Genomic DNA, 13,076 nt, shown 5'->3' with positions numbered 1-13,076 from the left:
GCGTAAATCAACCCTTAACTTGCTCCAAATCAACCCTTATCTATGACCAGCTTGATGCAAAATTTGTTATGTGACCTGATAATTTTTCTTCCCTAAATTCATATGAGTTCTAGTGGACATTGGTGACCAATCATTACAAGTAATCAACTTGGGTCAGATCCCCCCCTCCCCCCCGCCCTAAATATAATACCTCCCTCCCTTATTTTTTAGCTTGGGAGATAAATTATTGGGGGCCTACCCCTAACTTATACGCTTATGTAACTGGTAAAAAAAAACCCCTTCCCTGCACTTACGTGGTGCGATAAGTTTTGCATGGTGAATCCCCCGGGCATCAAACACATAACAAGGCAGCTTTACCTTTACCACCTCAGGCTCGTCAAACTCCATCTCCTTGCCCTAGGATGTGGATTCATCCGCTCTATCCTCTTCACTTGTCTCCTAGCAACTTGAGCTTGCATCTCCATCATCACTGGCATCATATACCAACTCCACATTTGCATCTTCATCTGCTTGCTGCTCCACAAATGCTTGATCATATTCATGGATTTGCTCACTTTCTCTATCTGCTTTGGAACCCTTGGTATCTGCAACATGATTGCACTCTACTACCTTTTCATGCAAACTTTCCACAAGAACAGGCTTTACCTCCTTAATCTGCTCTAGAACCTCAACATCAACTATCGCTTTTGTATCCATGTTCTCTTCAACATGGGGCTTGTCCTCGTTGACAAGCTCGTCCACCCTCAGCACATGCACATCACAGACCGGAAATCCCAAGGAGCATAACCAACCATAGGCCTTACCTCCATAGGCTCTACACTTTGAACAACTGGAACGGACCAAACAACACTCCGCTACCACCACAATAGGCACATAAACTGTCGGCTTCAACACGCCCAAGTCCAGCTTTCAATTTACCTTTTGGCTCTTCATTTTGGCCATATAGACCATGTCTTCATATGTATCAGCATCGTCTTCCACCTTTTCTCTAATCCTTGGATGCAAGCACTCTAGCAACTTTGACAACTTCAAATACTGATTGCATTTTACAGTGGTAGCAATTTCTAACTACTTCCAACAGGCTGCAAACTGCTCAAGAAAAATGGAAAAATCCTTACTCACATCCTGGCATACCGCCTTCAGCTTTGCACTAGCTTCCTCTGGAGTAATCACCTCTCAAAACCGTTCTAGAAACTGACTTTGCAGCTCCAGCCATGATCCTCGATCAATGCTCTTTAAACCATCAAACCAAAATCTTGGCCCGCACGCGCATTAACAACGGCACCGTCTACAGCTTTTCTACATCCATCAACATATGCATCAGCAGTGGCCATGGCTCCAAATATGCTAACCAATCCTTGGGATCCTCAATGCCCATAAACATGGGGTCTAACTTGGCTCCACCATCTCTACCAGTTTTAAACTCTACCACTGAACACTTTGACCATCCACCAACCGCTTTGTCGGCTACCAAACACTGCTTTCAACCTCAAATGAAAGCCTCAAGGACAGATCCTTAGTAGGGGCACCAGAAGATGGATAGGGGGAAGGGGAACACACCCTACACACAACACAATGCCTCACTATAGCCCAGGGTATACACAACACCCCAATCCACGAGAGTTCACATACAAAACTCAACACCATCCGCAAGCAAACCGCAGCCTGCACACAACCATATGCACACACGTTCTGCAACGCATCAAACAGACCCAATCATTCCACTATGCCCAAATCACAGCGTTCCACATGCACACAGTCTCTCTCTATCTCTCTTTGCACGACAAACTTTGAGAGGGCACATATGCCGACACACGCCCAAAAATACACGCACACAAGCAGAGAAGATAAGGGGGAAGGGGGAAACAATGCCAAGTGACAGCAATGATGGCTTTCCTTGCATATACATAGCCATTTACAATCACTTCCCTATCGGCACGACCCTCGACATCATATCATGGCTCCAATGGCCTCCTTGACAAAAAACTTCAACTGGCCAAAAGCCCCAATGGCCCCCCAAAAAGCACAATGGCAGAAGACAATGGAAAAAGCCCTTTCAAAATCATGTACATCTCTTTTTATAAGAGTGGCTGAGCCCAAAAAAAGAAAAAAAAGGGAGCTCCCTAGCTCGTGCACTTCAACTTGAGCTCCTTTTGGTATTTCTCATGGTTTCCACACGTCTGGAACCCCGTTTTGGTATTATGTTGCATGGTGGACACCACTCATTTTTTTTTGTCCGCCTGACTTGGCTGCCCACTCTGGGTTCTCTCCCTCTCTCACAACTATAAACCGTCACGCCTAGCACTAGCGATATCGCTAGTGGGGGGGGGGGGGGGGGGGGGGCTTACCTCAAAAAAACTTGCCCTTTTTGGGCGTGGGAACCGGCCCCAATTGGGCATTGTGCCACATCATCTGACAAGTCCGTCAGACCACCATAGAGTCACCAGCCACCATAGACCAAATTCAGTTCGTGCCATCTGCAACCAAAACCCAGAGCCACGCACCCCTGCAAAGCCACGAGCACTGCCAACAAAGACAACACATTGTCGCTATAGCCCACGTGGTGAGGGAGCTCCCCTCTCTCCCCCTTTGTGTAGTATAAAAGGGCTTATGCTCTGGCCTATGTAGGCCTCATTTTTTGCATGCATCCCCCAATGTGGGGGAAATAGCCCGCCATGTCTTGGGTGGCCACCCCCCAAGCCTCACAAAAATTCAAAAATTATACCAAACCTTCCAACCTTTTGCCCTGCTTGCCAAGTGCCGCACAATGCTCCTATTGCCAAGCCATCAAGGCCGACTAAAATTCCTTGCCTCGGCTTCAAGCCGCATAACCCCCACCTTATCTGGAATTTGGGATGACCTTGAGCTGAGGCCGCAAAAACATGAGAAAACTAGTTGTAGCCAAACTTGAGCAACTGCACCCCGACTTTCAACTGCTATAACTTTCCACTTCGGGATTTGTTAGACAAGTAAAATTCCTGCCATCTCCATATGAAGTGTTCTACCTTCCAAAACCTGGTCGAATTCAAAATGAAGCTCGATGACTTGATTCCCAATGCAGTCAAGTGAGCATCAACCTGGCCCTTGGCAAAACTTCAAATGACCATAACCAGCAATCTATAGGTTTGATCTACAATCCAAAGAGACGGGCCTGCACCATAATTCAAGCATTATGTGTCTATACAATGACATCCACTTAGGCCACCTGTCCCCAACTGCCCTGTCCGGCTCAGGTCTACAATGCACTGCACATTCAAACTGAAATATCTTGGGCTTCGTAGCTCTATTTGATGATCCATCTAGACTTTCTCCTTCAGCACTTCAAGCTCTACATTTCTAGGCAAAGAGACCGCACCTTGAACCTCTTTCATCTGCTTCCCAAATTAGCCCCTTTTGGAGCCCTTCTTGGCCTATAAACCACATCAGCCATACATCTCCGCTACTACATGTCTACCCAGGAACTTTGTAGCTACTCTGGACCTTTTCCATGCTTCTACTAACCTGCACATACCTACTCATGCCATCTTCTACGGTCGACCAACTTTGGTTGCACCAGCGTGATGCAAGTAAAGATGGCAAGAGGGTCTCATCTTGTGATAGGTCAAAGTCTCATGGACGTTATAAAAATATTCAACTCCATTATTGTGAGAAATATGGTCACATGAAAAAAGATTTTCATGCTTGGAAGCGTGATAAGGGAAAAGGAAAAAGTAAAGATAATGATGGTAAAGAGAAGAAGTCAAAGAGCTCAATGAAAATTGAAGAAATCAATGTGGTTTCAAATGACTGTGATGCACAAGATATCAATATGCTGACAGAGATTGATGATGTTTTCTTTGATGCACATGAATCTATATCATTGTAGAGTTCATTAACAGCTGAATTGTTGTCAACGATGAGGTGTCACACACCTGGATACCTTATTCGAGTGCTTCTTTGCATGTTACTCCGCATAGAGAGTGGTTTACCACCTATGATGAGACTATTGAATCTGTCACACTTGGAGACAGCTATGCATGTGGCATCATGGGTGTCGGTGACATTGCTATGGTTATGGAAAATGGCGTATGTTTTGGGTTACAAAGTCACTTTCTTTCAGCAGTCTTGGCGTATTGCAAAGGGAAACTTGATGGTTGCACAGGTTTGAAAGTGGGCTCCCTTTATCCTCTTTATGTGAGAACCAAAAATAGTGTTCTATCTGTAACCGAATTGCCAACCGTTGCATTGTGGCATAGCCGATTAGTACATATGTCCAAGAAAGGAATGAAGAATTTTCTTGTTCAGGTTACTTGCCTTTTTTTTCATTTTCTAAATTTTTGATATGTGAGCATTGTCAATATGGGAAGCAAACACGTGCTTCTTGTAATGGTTCATTTGAGAAAGAGCGTAAACCTTTAGAGCTCGTGCATAGTGATGTGCGTGGCCCTATGCCCACTAGATCTCTTGGTGGAGCATCTTATTTTGTCACATTTATAGACTATGCAACATGTAAAGTTTGAGCTTATGCTATGGTCCAAAGATGAGACATTTTCTTGTTTCAAGAAATCCTTATCTAGTGTAGAGACTCAGTTTGACCAAAAGTTAAAAGCTTTACGCTTAGATAATGGTGGAGAGTACATTTCCAAGGAGTTTGCAAATTTTTGTTCAGGAAGGGGAATTAAGCGTGAGTTCAGAGCTCCCTACACCGCTGCATAGATTGGTGTTGCTGAGAGGATGAATAGGATCATCCAAGAGAGGATTATGTTTATGCTTTCACAAGCTAATTTGACCCAAGGTTTTTGGGTTGAACCACTTTATACGGTGGTTTACTTGATCAACAGATTGCCATATGCTTCTTCATAGTTTAGTGTGCCAGAGGAATTATGGTCAAGACATAAATTGTCTTATGACAAGCTCAGGATGTTTGGATGTGAGGCTTATGTACATGTGCCTAAAGAGCTTCGTGGTAAGCTTGATCCCAAATCTAGGAAATGCATCTTTATAGGCTATGGACGAGATGGTCAGTTTGGCCCTCGTTTATGGGATCCTCGGAGTTGATCAGTTATCCGTAGCAGTGATGTAGTCTTCAATGAGACTAAGATGCATAAACAGCCAGAGAAAGAGGTAGAATTCCGGAAAGTGACATTTTTCGATGTATCACCTCCTTTGTAGACATCTCATGAGCCAATTATGTTGCAAGTGAGTGCTCTTATCACTAGAGAAACTGAGTAGGCTAGTACTAGTCAATTGAGAAGGTCTCAGAGAGCCTCAAATCTACCATACCGTTCTGTTCCTAGCTTGGATTTTGTATTGCTTACAGATAGTGGTGGTGAGCCGTCTTGTTACAAAGAGGCCATGCTAGCTAAGGATAAGACTCAGTGGGAGCTTGCGATGAAAAGTGAGTTGTCTAGTATTCAGAAAAACAAAACTTGGGAATTGGTTCCATTGTCAAAAGGTAGGAAAGCACTAACTTGTAAATGGGTTTACAACAAGAATATTGCATCCAGTGTTGAGAACTACAAAGCTCGTTTAGTGGCCAAAGGCTTCAAGCAAGAATATGGTATAGATTTTCAAGAAATCTTTTCTCCAGTGGTCAAGATATCGACACTGAGACTATTGCTTGGTTTGGTTGTCACTAAAGGTTTGGAGCTTGAACAAATGGATGTCATTACAGCTTTCTTACATGGATATCTCTAGAGGAGATTTATATGCAGCAACCTGAAGGGTTTGTGCTAAAGGTCAAGGAACATTTAGCTTGTAAGCTTCTGAAAAGTCTCTATGGCTTGAAGCAATCATCTAGACAATGGTATTAAAAGTTTGATGCATTTATGCGTTCCCAAGGCTATAAGTGCAGTACTAAGTATTCATGTCTTTATGTGAAAATACAACCCAATGGAAAGCTAATTATGCTTATTCTTTATGTGGATGGCATGCTCATTGCAGGTCATTCAAAGAAGGACATTGCTGACCTCAAAATGAAGCTGTAGAGTCAGTTTGACATGAAATATTTGGGAAATGAAAATCACATTTTGGGTATGCACCTTACTTGAGATATTAAGAAGAGATTGTTATACTTATCTCAGAAGGACTATGTGCAAAAAGTTCTTCAGCATTTCAACCTACAGAAGAGGAAGGCATTGAGTACCCCATTGCCACCTTACTTGAGATATTAAGAAGAGATTGTTATACTTATCTCAGAAGCATTATGTGCAAAAAGTTCTTGAGCATTTCAACCTACAGAAGGGGAAGGCATTGAGTACCCCATTGCCTGCATATTTGAAACTTAGCAAGAACGATTGTCCCAAATCTGCTGAGAAAAAAGCTACAATGGCTAAGGTTCCTTATGCTTCAGCTTGTGGTAGTCTCATGTATGCCATGATGGCTACAAGACCTGACATTGCACATGCAATGAGAGTAGATTTATATCTAACCCTGGTAAAAAGCATTGGGATGTTGTCAAGTCAATTCTCAGATACTTGAGTGGCACAATGGATAGACATTTATGCTATGGTCGTGGAGATCTATCCATCAAGGGATGTGTAGACACTGATTATGCAGGCTATGTTGATACATGTATTTCAACGACAGGTTGGATCTTCACAGTTGTTGGTTTTGCTATCTCTTGGAGATCTGTTCTTCAAGATTGTACATCAATTTCCACTACAAAGGCTGAGTATGTTGCGTTGAGTGAAGGATGCAAGGAAGCTATATGGCTTGCTCACCTAGTCGTGAAGATCTTGGATAGGAGCACAAATTGCCAGTTCTTTACTGTAATAGTTAGAGTGCTATTACTTTGGCCAAGAATTTGGTGTTTCATTCAAGAACAAAATACATTGATATCTGGTATCACTTCACTCGGGATTTCTTGGCAAACAAAATGCTTAACTTGGTGAGGATTCATACATCAGAGAACATAGCGGATGCACTCACAAAAAGTCTCTCCAACCATCTGTTTCAGCATTGTTGTGATTTGATGGGCATTGGATGAGATGTAGTCTTCCTCATTCATTCTTTCTTTTGGCCTCCCACATTGGCCATCAAGTGGGAGATTGTTGGGTTTGTTGGCCTATGTTCGATCGATTGTCACTAACTCACTTATAATTTCTTTATCCAACATTATAAATAATTTATTACGAGCCATACACATTATCTCAATGTGGTGTGTGTTGTGTAGGAGGGAAAGGCTCACCCTCACCTGTGTCTGCGTACTCTCTTCTCTCTAGCACTCTCTCTTCCCGCTCCTGCACTCGATCCAACAGTAAATCCGTCTGTTTTTTATAAATCAATGAAAAGCTCAGTTTCTGCGTACATGATTTTTGTCAAAGAGTCCCTAAAAGATCCTAATGTTTCATCAAATGTAAATGGTAGGAATCAAGAATAGGTAAACTTGTCTAATTTTCTAAAAGGATTCCACGATGTGTTCATCAATGATATCCCTATGGACTTACCTGCAAAATGAGGGAATGATGACCATCGAATTGAGCTCCTACCAGGAAGCTCACTGCCTAACAAGCCTCCTTATCAAGTTTCCCAAGATCAACAAGAGGAGATCATGAGGCAAGTACAAGAATTGGTAGACAGCAAGATGGTGAGGCCTAGCTCCTCTCCCTTTTGTTCTCCAGTCCTTTTAGTGCAAAAGAAAGATGGTACATACCGCATGTGTGTGGACTATCACATTAAACCATATCACTATCAAAAATAGATTTCTCATGCCTAGGGTAGAAGATTTGTTTGATAAGCTACAAGGCTCTACCTACTTCAATAGGATTGACCTTAAAAGTGGCTATCATCAAATAAGGATAGTGGATGAAGAAATCCTAAAGACCATGTTTTGTACAACATTTGACCTTTATGAATATTTAGTCATGCCTTTTGGCATGACTTATGCACCAGCCACGTTCAATCGTCTAATGGAGAAAATCTTTAGACACTACCGCAAATTCACTGGAGTGTTCTTTGATGATATCATGATCTACTCCAAGTCCTTGGAGGAACACTGCAACATCTCCAACTGGTTTTTCAAGCATTCAGGGAAACAAGCTTTTTCTCAATCAAAAGAAAAGTGAATTTTCCTTCAAAAGATTCAATACTTAGGTCATATTATCTCTCAAGATGGTATTCATATGGATCCATCAAAGTTGGAGGTAATAAAAGCATGACCTAATCCAAAGAACCTACATGAGCTGAGAAGCTTTATTGGTATGTGGGCATACTATAGACACTTCATAGAAACATTCTCTCAAATAGCAAGACCATTACATGACTTACCAAAGAAGAACATTAAGTATTCATGGACTGCTAAGGAGCAAAATGCTTTTGACAAGCTCAAAGAGAAGCTTAGATCCCAACCAATTCTCATGCTTTCGGAGTATCTCAAATCCGTTTGAGGTCCAATGTGATGCTTGTGGTGATTGCCTTGGAGCAGTCCTGCTTCAAGAAGGACATGCCATAGCATATGAGATCCGAAGGCTCAATACGGATGAACAGGTCTTAGGCACTTATGAGAAAGATCTTGTAGATGTTCTACATGCCCTAGACACATGGAAGCACTATCTATTGGGGAATCCATTCATTTTATGAATAAACCATCAAAATCTCAAGTACTTCATGACGCAAACAAAGCCTTCTGACAAACAAATGAGGTGGGTAAATTTTCTTTTGCAATTTTATTTTCATATTGCTCACATTGCTGGTAAGCACAATCAAGTAGCCGATGCACTTTCACGATGACCAAAAGTTAATGTGGTGTCTATAGAAACTCACAATGATCTATCTTCTATGATAGATGACTATGCTACTGACCTTGACTTTAAAGATGTAATTTCAGCCCTTGCTTTGGGGAAGACAGAGGAACCCGATGGTTATCTTCTCCATGGTAATAGGCTATGGGTTATCCACTCCCTTCGTGAGAACATCATGTATTAATCCCATGCTCCTCCCTATGCGGGGCATAGAGGCATTCAACCTACTCTCTGAGGAGTAGAGACGTACTTATATTGGCCTACCATGAAAGTGGACATACAAGAGTATGTTTCAAAATGTGTAGTATTCCAAAAGACTAAGTATGATAGAGGGAACTAACCTGGATTACTCCAGCCATTGCCAATCCCTAATTCACCATGGGAGAGTATATCCATGGATTTTATCTTTGAATTACCCAAGTCTATCCATGGTAATACAGAAATATGGACAATAGTTGACTGGTTTAGCAAGCAAGCACACTTTATTCCTGTCAAAAAGACTTTTAAGGCACACCAAATGACAACTCTGTTCATAACTCAAATTTTCAAAACCATGGATTGCCAGCATCCATCATGTCAGATAGACATCCTAGAATGACCATTAATTTTTGGAAAGGTCTCTTTGAAACTCTAGGTGCAAATTGAATTTCTCCTATCACCCGCAAAGTGAAATAGCCAATCTTACGATACTCGATCTACTAAAGACTTAGTTACAAAAGTAGATCAATGCTCACAATGGAAAAATTACTTCCCACTTGTAGAGTATGTGTACAATAATACTATATGTACTTCTACGAGAAAAGCACCTTTTGTAATCATTGAGGAAAGACCTAAAAGTCCCTAGCTACATGGGAAGATCTTCGCTGCCAAAGAGTATAGCCATGAGCTACAACAATCTTTTCAAAAGATTAAGGAGGCTATATCCATCTCTCAACAAAGGCAAAAATCTACTGCTGACAAGCATAGAAGGGCCTTAACATTCAAAGAAAATGATTGGGTCTTACTTAAGTTTCCCAAAGCTCGTCGATTGAGGCAAACGACGGGCAAAAATCCTACGGGCCATCAAAAGTATTATGCTAAACTAGCAAAAAAACACTATGGGCCTTTTTAAATCTTGAAACCAATCAATGAGATGGCTTATTAACTCAAGTTTCCCAACCATTGGCTCATACACAATGCTTGCCATGTGAGCCTACTTAAGCCCTACAAAGGAGAGCCACCAAGTGAACCAATTATTGAAGACCCTCCTGAAATCAAAGACCAAGAAGAGGTGCTACAACCTGAAGCTATCCTTTGGCATGAAGACAAGGTACTACAACATGGTAAGATTATCTGACGATATCTTATTAAGTTCAAAAATTATCCTTTTGAAGATGCTAGATGGATGCAAGGAATATAGCTTAAGGATAGTATGAACCTTGTCAATGCTTACAATGCTACATTAGAGTAAGGAAATGTACAAATTTCTTTCAAATGACCAATGTTTTTGTCTTATAAAGCTAGTTCTCTTTATTGTGCACAAATTTAAGTAGTATGCATGCTTAGAATCATGTTTGTGATGACAAAGTCTCTCAAAAACCAAGTAGAATTTTTCACTCTACTTCAGAGAATGAAATGGACTAAAGAGGAAACATGCTTGCGGCAGCTACATCTCCCAAGCACCAAATGGATTGGTCATCCATCTTAGAATGATGTCATAGGGTAAAAAGGGATCCTCTACCCGCTAACATTAGGAAAAGTTTGGACTCAAAAATGGGCCTTGTAAGAATTGTTGATGTGGCATAGCTTTCAAAAAGTGGGGATCGGTAAATTTTTTGCAAATAAGATCCAAACTTGTCGGAGGTTGGATATTTAGAATCTACTCTTCAAATGCTATCTATTGATATATAGCATGCATGTATCGAACATTGCCTTCATGTAGATCTAGAAAAAGGTGATTTTAGATTACCGTAACGATAACAAAACCTGACTGGTTGAAAAAAAATGGCATAACTTTCATAGAAGTCATCCAAACTTTTCGGACCTTGTCTCTTTAGAATCCATTTTTCAAGAACTTTCCAATGATAGGTCATATCATGGGGTTCTAAGCAATATTTAGAGGGGTCTACCGGGTTGCTTTCTTTTGTGCAACTTTGATGATGTGGCACTCTTAAAAGGCCCAAAAATGAGTTCAAAATTTTCCTAATGGAAACGTTGAGTGCTGACTAAGGCTTTATCTCTTCTACCTCATATTCGAGGACGAATATGATTTCAAGAGAGAGGTAATATCATAAAATCTAATATCTAACCAACTTAAATAATTTCTCATATTAAATTGATCATTTAATGTGGAAGAATGGATGGGGACAAGGGTTAGAATATAGACATGTGCTTATGGGTCTATCTCAACAGGGGGCCAAAGGTAAAGGGGTCCAAATGAGAGATGATCTATCAAAGAGCAAGGCTAGCTAATCGAGCTTAAAGACCTTAGGGCTAGCTTTGTTAAATACCTCCAATGGTTAGTGTTAAAAGTCCTTTGACCTTAGGTAAGCTAGGGATGATCTTGAGGTGGGAACCCGGCCCAAGCTTGAGGTGCTTGTCTTGCTTGCTGACTAAGATGCTTAAGCTGCTTGTCGTGCTTGCTGACTATGATTTTTGAGGTGCTTGTGGTGCTTGCTAACTAAGATGCTTGAGGTGCTTGTGGGAACACTATCCAAGCTTGAGGTGCTTTATCGTGCTTGCTGACTAAGGTGCTTGTGTTCCAAAAGTCAACAAAATCCCTACAAGGGGGGGGGGGGGGGGGGGGGAGTCCTAAAGCTAAGGGAATGAGAGAAACACACACAAGGTAATCCCAAACCTCAAGAGGCAGCATGTAATGGAATTGGCCTATTAACGTATATTGTAGCACAAAGAGAATAGCATAGTGTGCATTTCATTAAGGAAATTCCTTCTTGTAGGTAGAGAGAGTGCTTGAATGGAGAGAGCAACATTTAACACATTTCCTAGCTAACATTGTTAGGTAAAGGCGGTGTACCTCACCGTGCTTTTCTTGTGTTCATCGGCCAATGTCCGTCCGCCCACATTTATCTCCTTATTCTTTATACATACAAAGAATAAGGAGCTCTCACTCATTCTCACATTGTGCTCATACAGTGAGATTTGGGAGCTCCATCCACATCCCTGTGTCGTGCTCTCTTTCTCCCTCTCTTCTCTCTCCATCTTTGTTGCACACATGCATGCCTTCAATCCATTCCTTCACAATTGGTATCAAAGCGCATGGTGATCGTGGAGAGCACGACAGCTTTGAGAGCTTCGAGCTGATAGCTTACTCGCTTTCAGTGTTGGAGAGATCAAAAAAGCTTGGAAGCTTTGTGAGAATGCAATGGGAGCTTGTGAGCTCAATTGAAAGTGATGTATTCTCTTGTGGAAGCTCAGTAAGGAGTGTGGAAGATTGTGTGTAAGTGAAGCTGCTACACTAAAAATTGTGTACGCAGCAGCACTGTTTTCATATTCGTTTTTCTCCTTGTAGAAGACAGATCTGAATATTCTACCCACAATGCCCATCCGTTTTGACGTGATCTACAAGTTTGCAAAAAAGAATTTTGGTAAATTCCTCACCATTTTGTTGATATTCAGCTCAAACTGACTGTATACAGAAATTGTAGGTTTTTTCTTTTCGCATAGTGTGTAAGTTTGATGCACTTTTGGAAGCACAGCAGGTTCTCAAAGTTAGGTGCATAAATGTTGAGCTAAAGATGCAATTTTAGCTTGTGTAGGCTTGTGGTTTGAGGGTTTTTGGTAGATTTGGGCAACAAAGTACGGAGGCGTTTACGTACCATCAAAGCGGTCTCTTGAGAGACACGGTTTTAGGAGCATACATGTGGAGCTTCTTTCACAAGTTTTCACAGGATATTTTGGCAGTGATTTTGTGCTTGGATTCATGGTCTTTGCGAATGGTTTGCATATGGTGATTACACATGGTTGATGCCCATTGTGCATGCATTTTGGCAAGCACTTTCAAGTGCTAGTGAGCTCCATTGAGAGCATTATTTTTGCATTGATCAAGTTTTCAGATTACAACTCTTTTGGCGCTTGCTTATGCACGGTAACTCCGTTGATGTACGTTGAGTGCGGATTGCCATTGTATATGAAAATATGGATCCATTTTGGCATTTCTACTCATTGGCATTGAGTAGTCTTATGGTTTAAGGTCGAAATTGTACTTGAGTTTTTGCTCAGTTTTTAGGGAAAACTCTCTCAAATTTTTACCAGATTCTCGCCATGGTTTATGTGTATTCATAGTTTACTCCCTGATGGTTTAGTGGTCGAGATGACTCCCACTCAGGAAATTATCTGCAATTTCTTGGCTTGCAGTTT

The 13,076-nt window shown here is 41.4% G+C and overlaps 1 protein-coding gene across 1 annotated transcript in view; it reads right to left on the bottom strand.

Annotated features, from left to right (window-relative positions):
- Positions 1-438: 438 nt before the first annotated feature.
- The window catches only part of LOC147429447 (uncharacterized), a 94,840-nt gene continuing 82,202 nt past the window's right edge, over positions 439-13,076 (bottom strand). Inside the window, exons 6-7 of the mRNA XM_086495021.1 lie at positions 919-1,035; positions 439-819 (exon numbers count right to left, since the gene is read on the bottom strand). Coding sequence (XP_086351147.1) covers positions 439-819; positions 919-1,035 — 498 coding nt within the window. The remainder of the gene's footprint in view (positions 820-918; positions 1,036-13,076) is intronic.

The sequence above is a fragment of the Adiantum capillus-veneris genome, chromosome 22, assembly GCF_014529385.1.
Source record: "Adiantum capillus-veneris isolate H3 chromosome 22, ASM1452938v2, whole genome shotgun sequence".
In the NCBI taxonomy this organism is placed as follows: domain Eukaryota; kingdom Viridiplantae; phylum Streptophyta; class Polypodiopsida; order Polypodiales; family Pteridaceae; genus Adiantum; species Adiantum capillus-veneris.
Note: the sequence above shows the minus strand (reverse complement) of the source record. Positions and strands in the feature narration are given on the sequence as shown.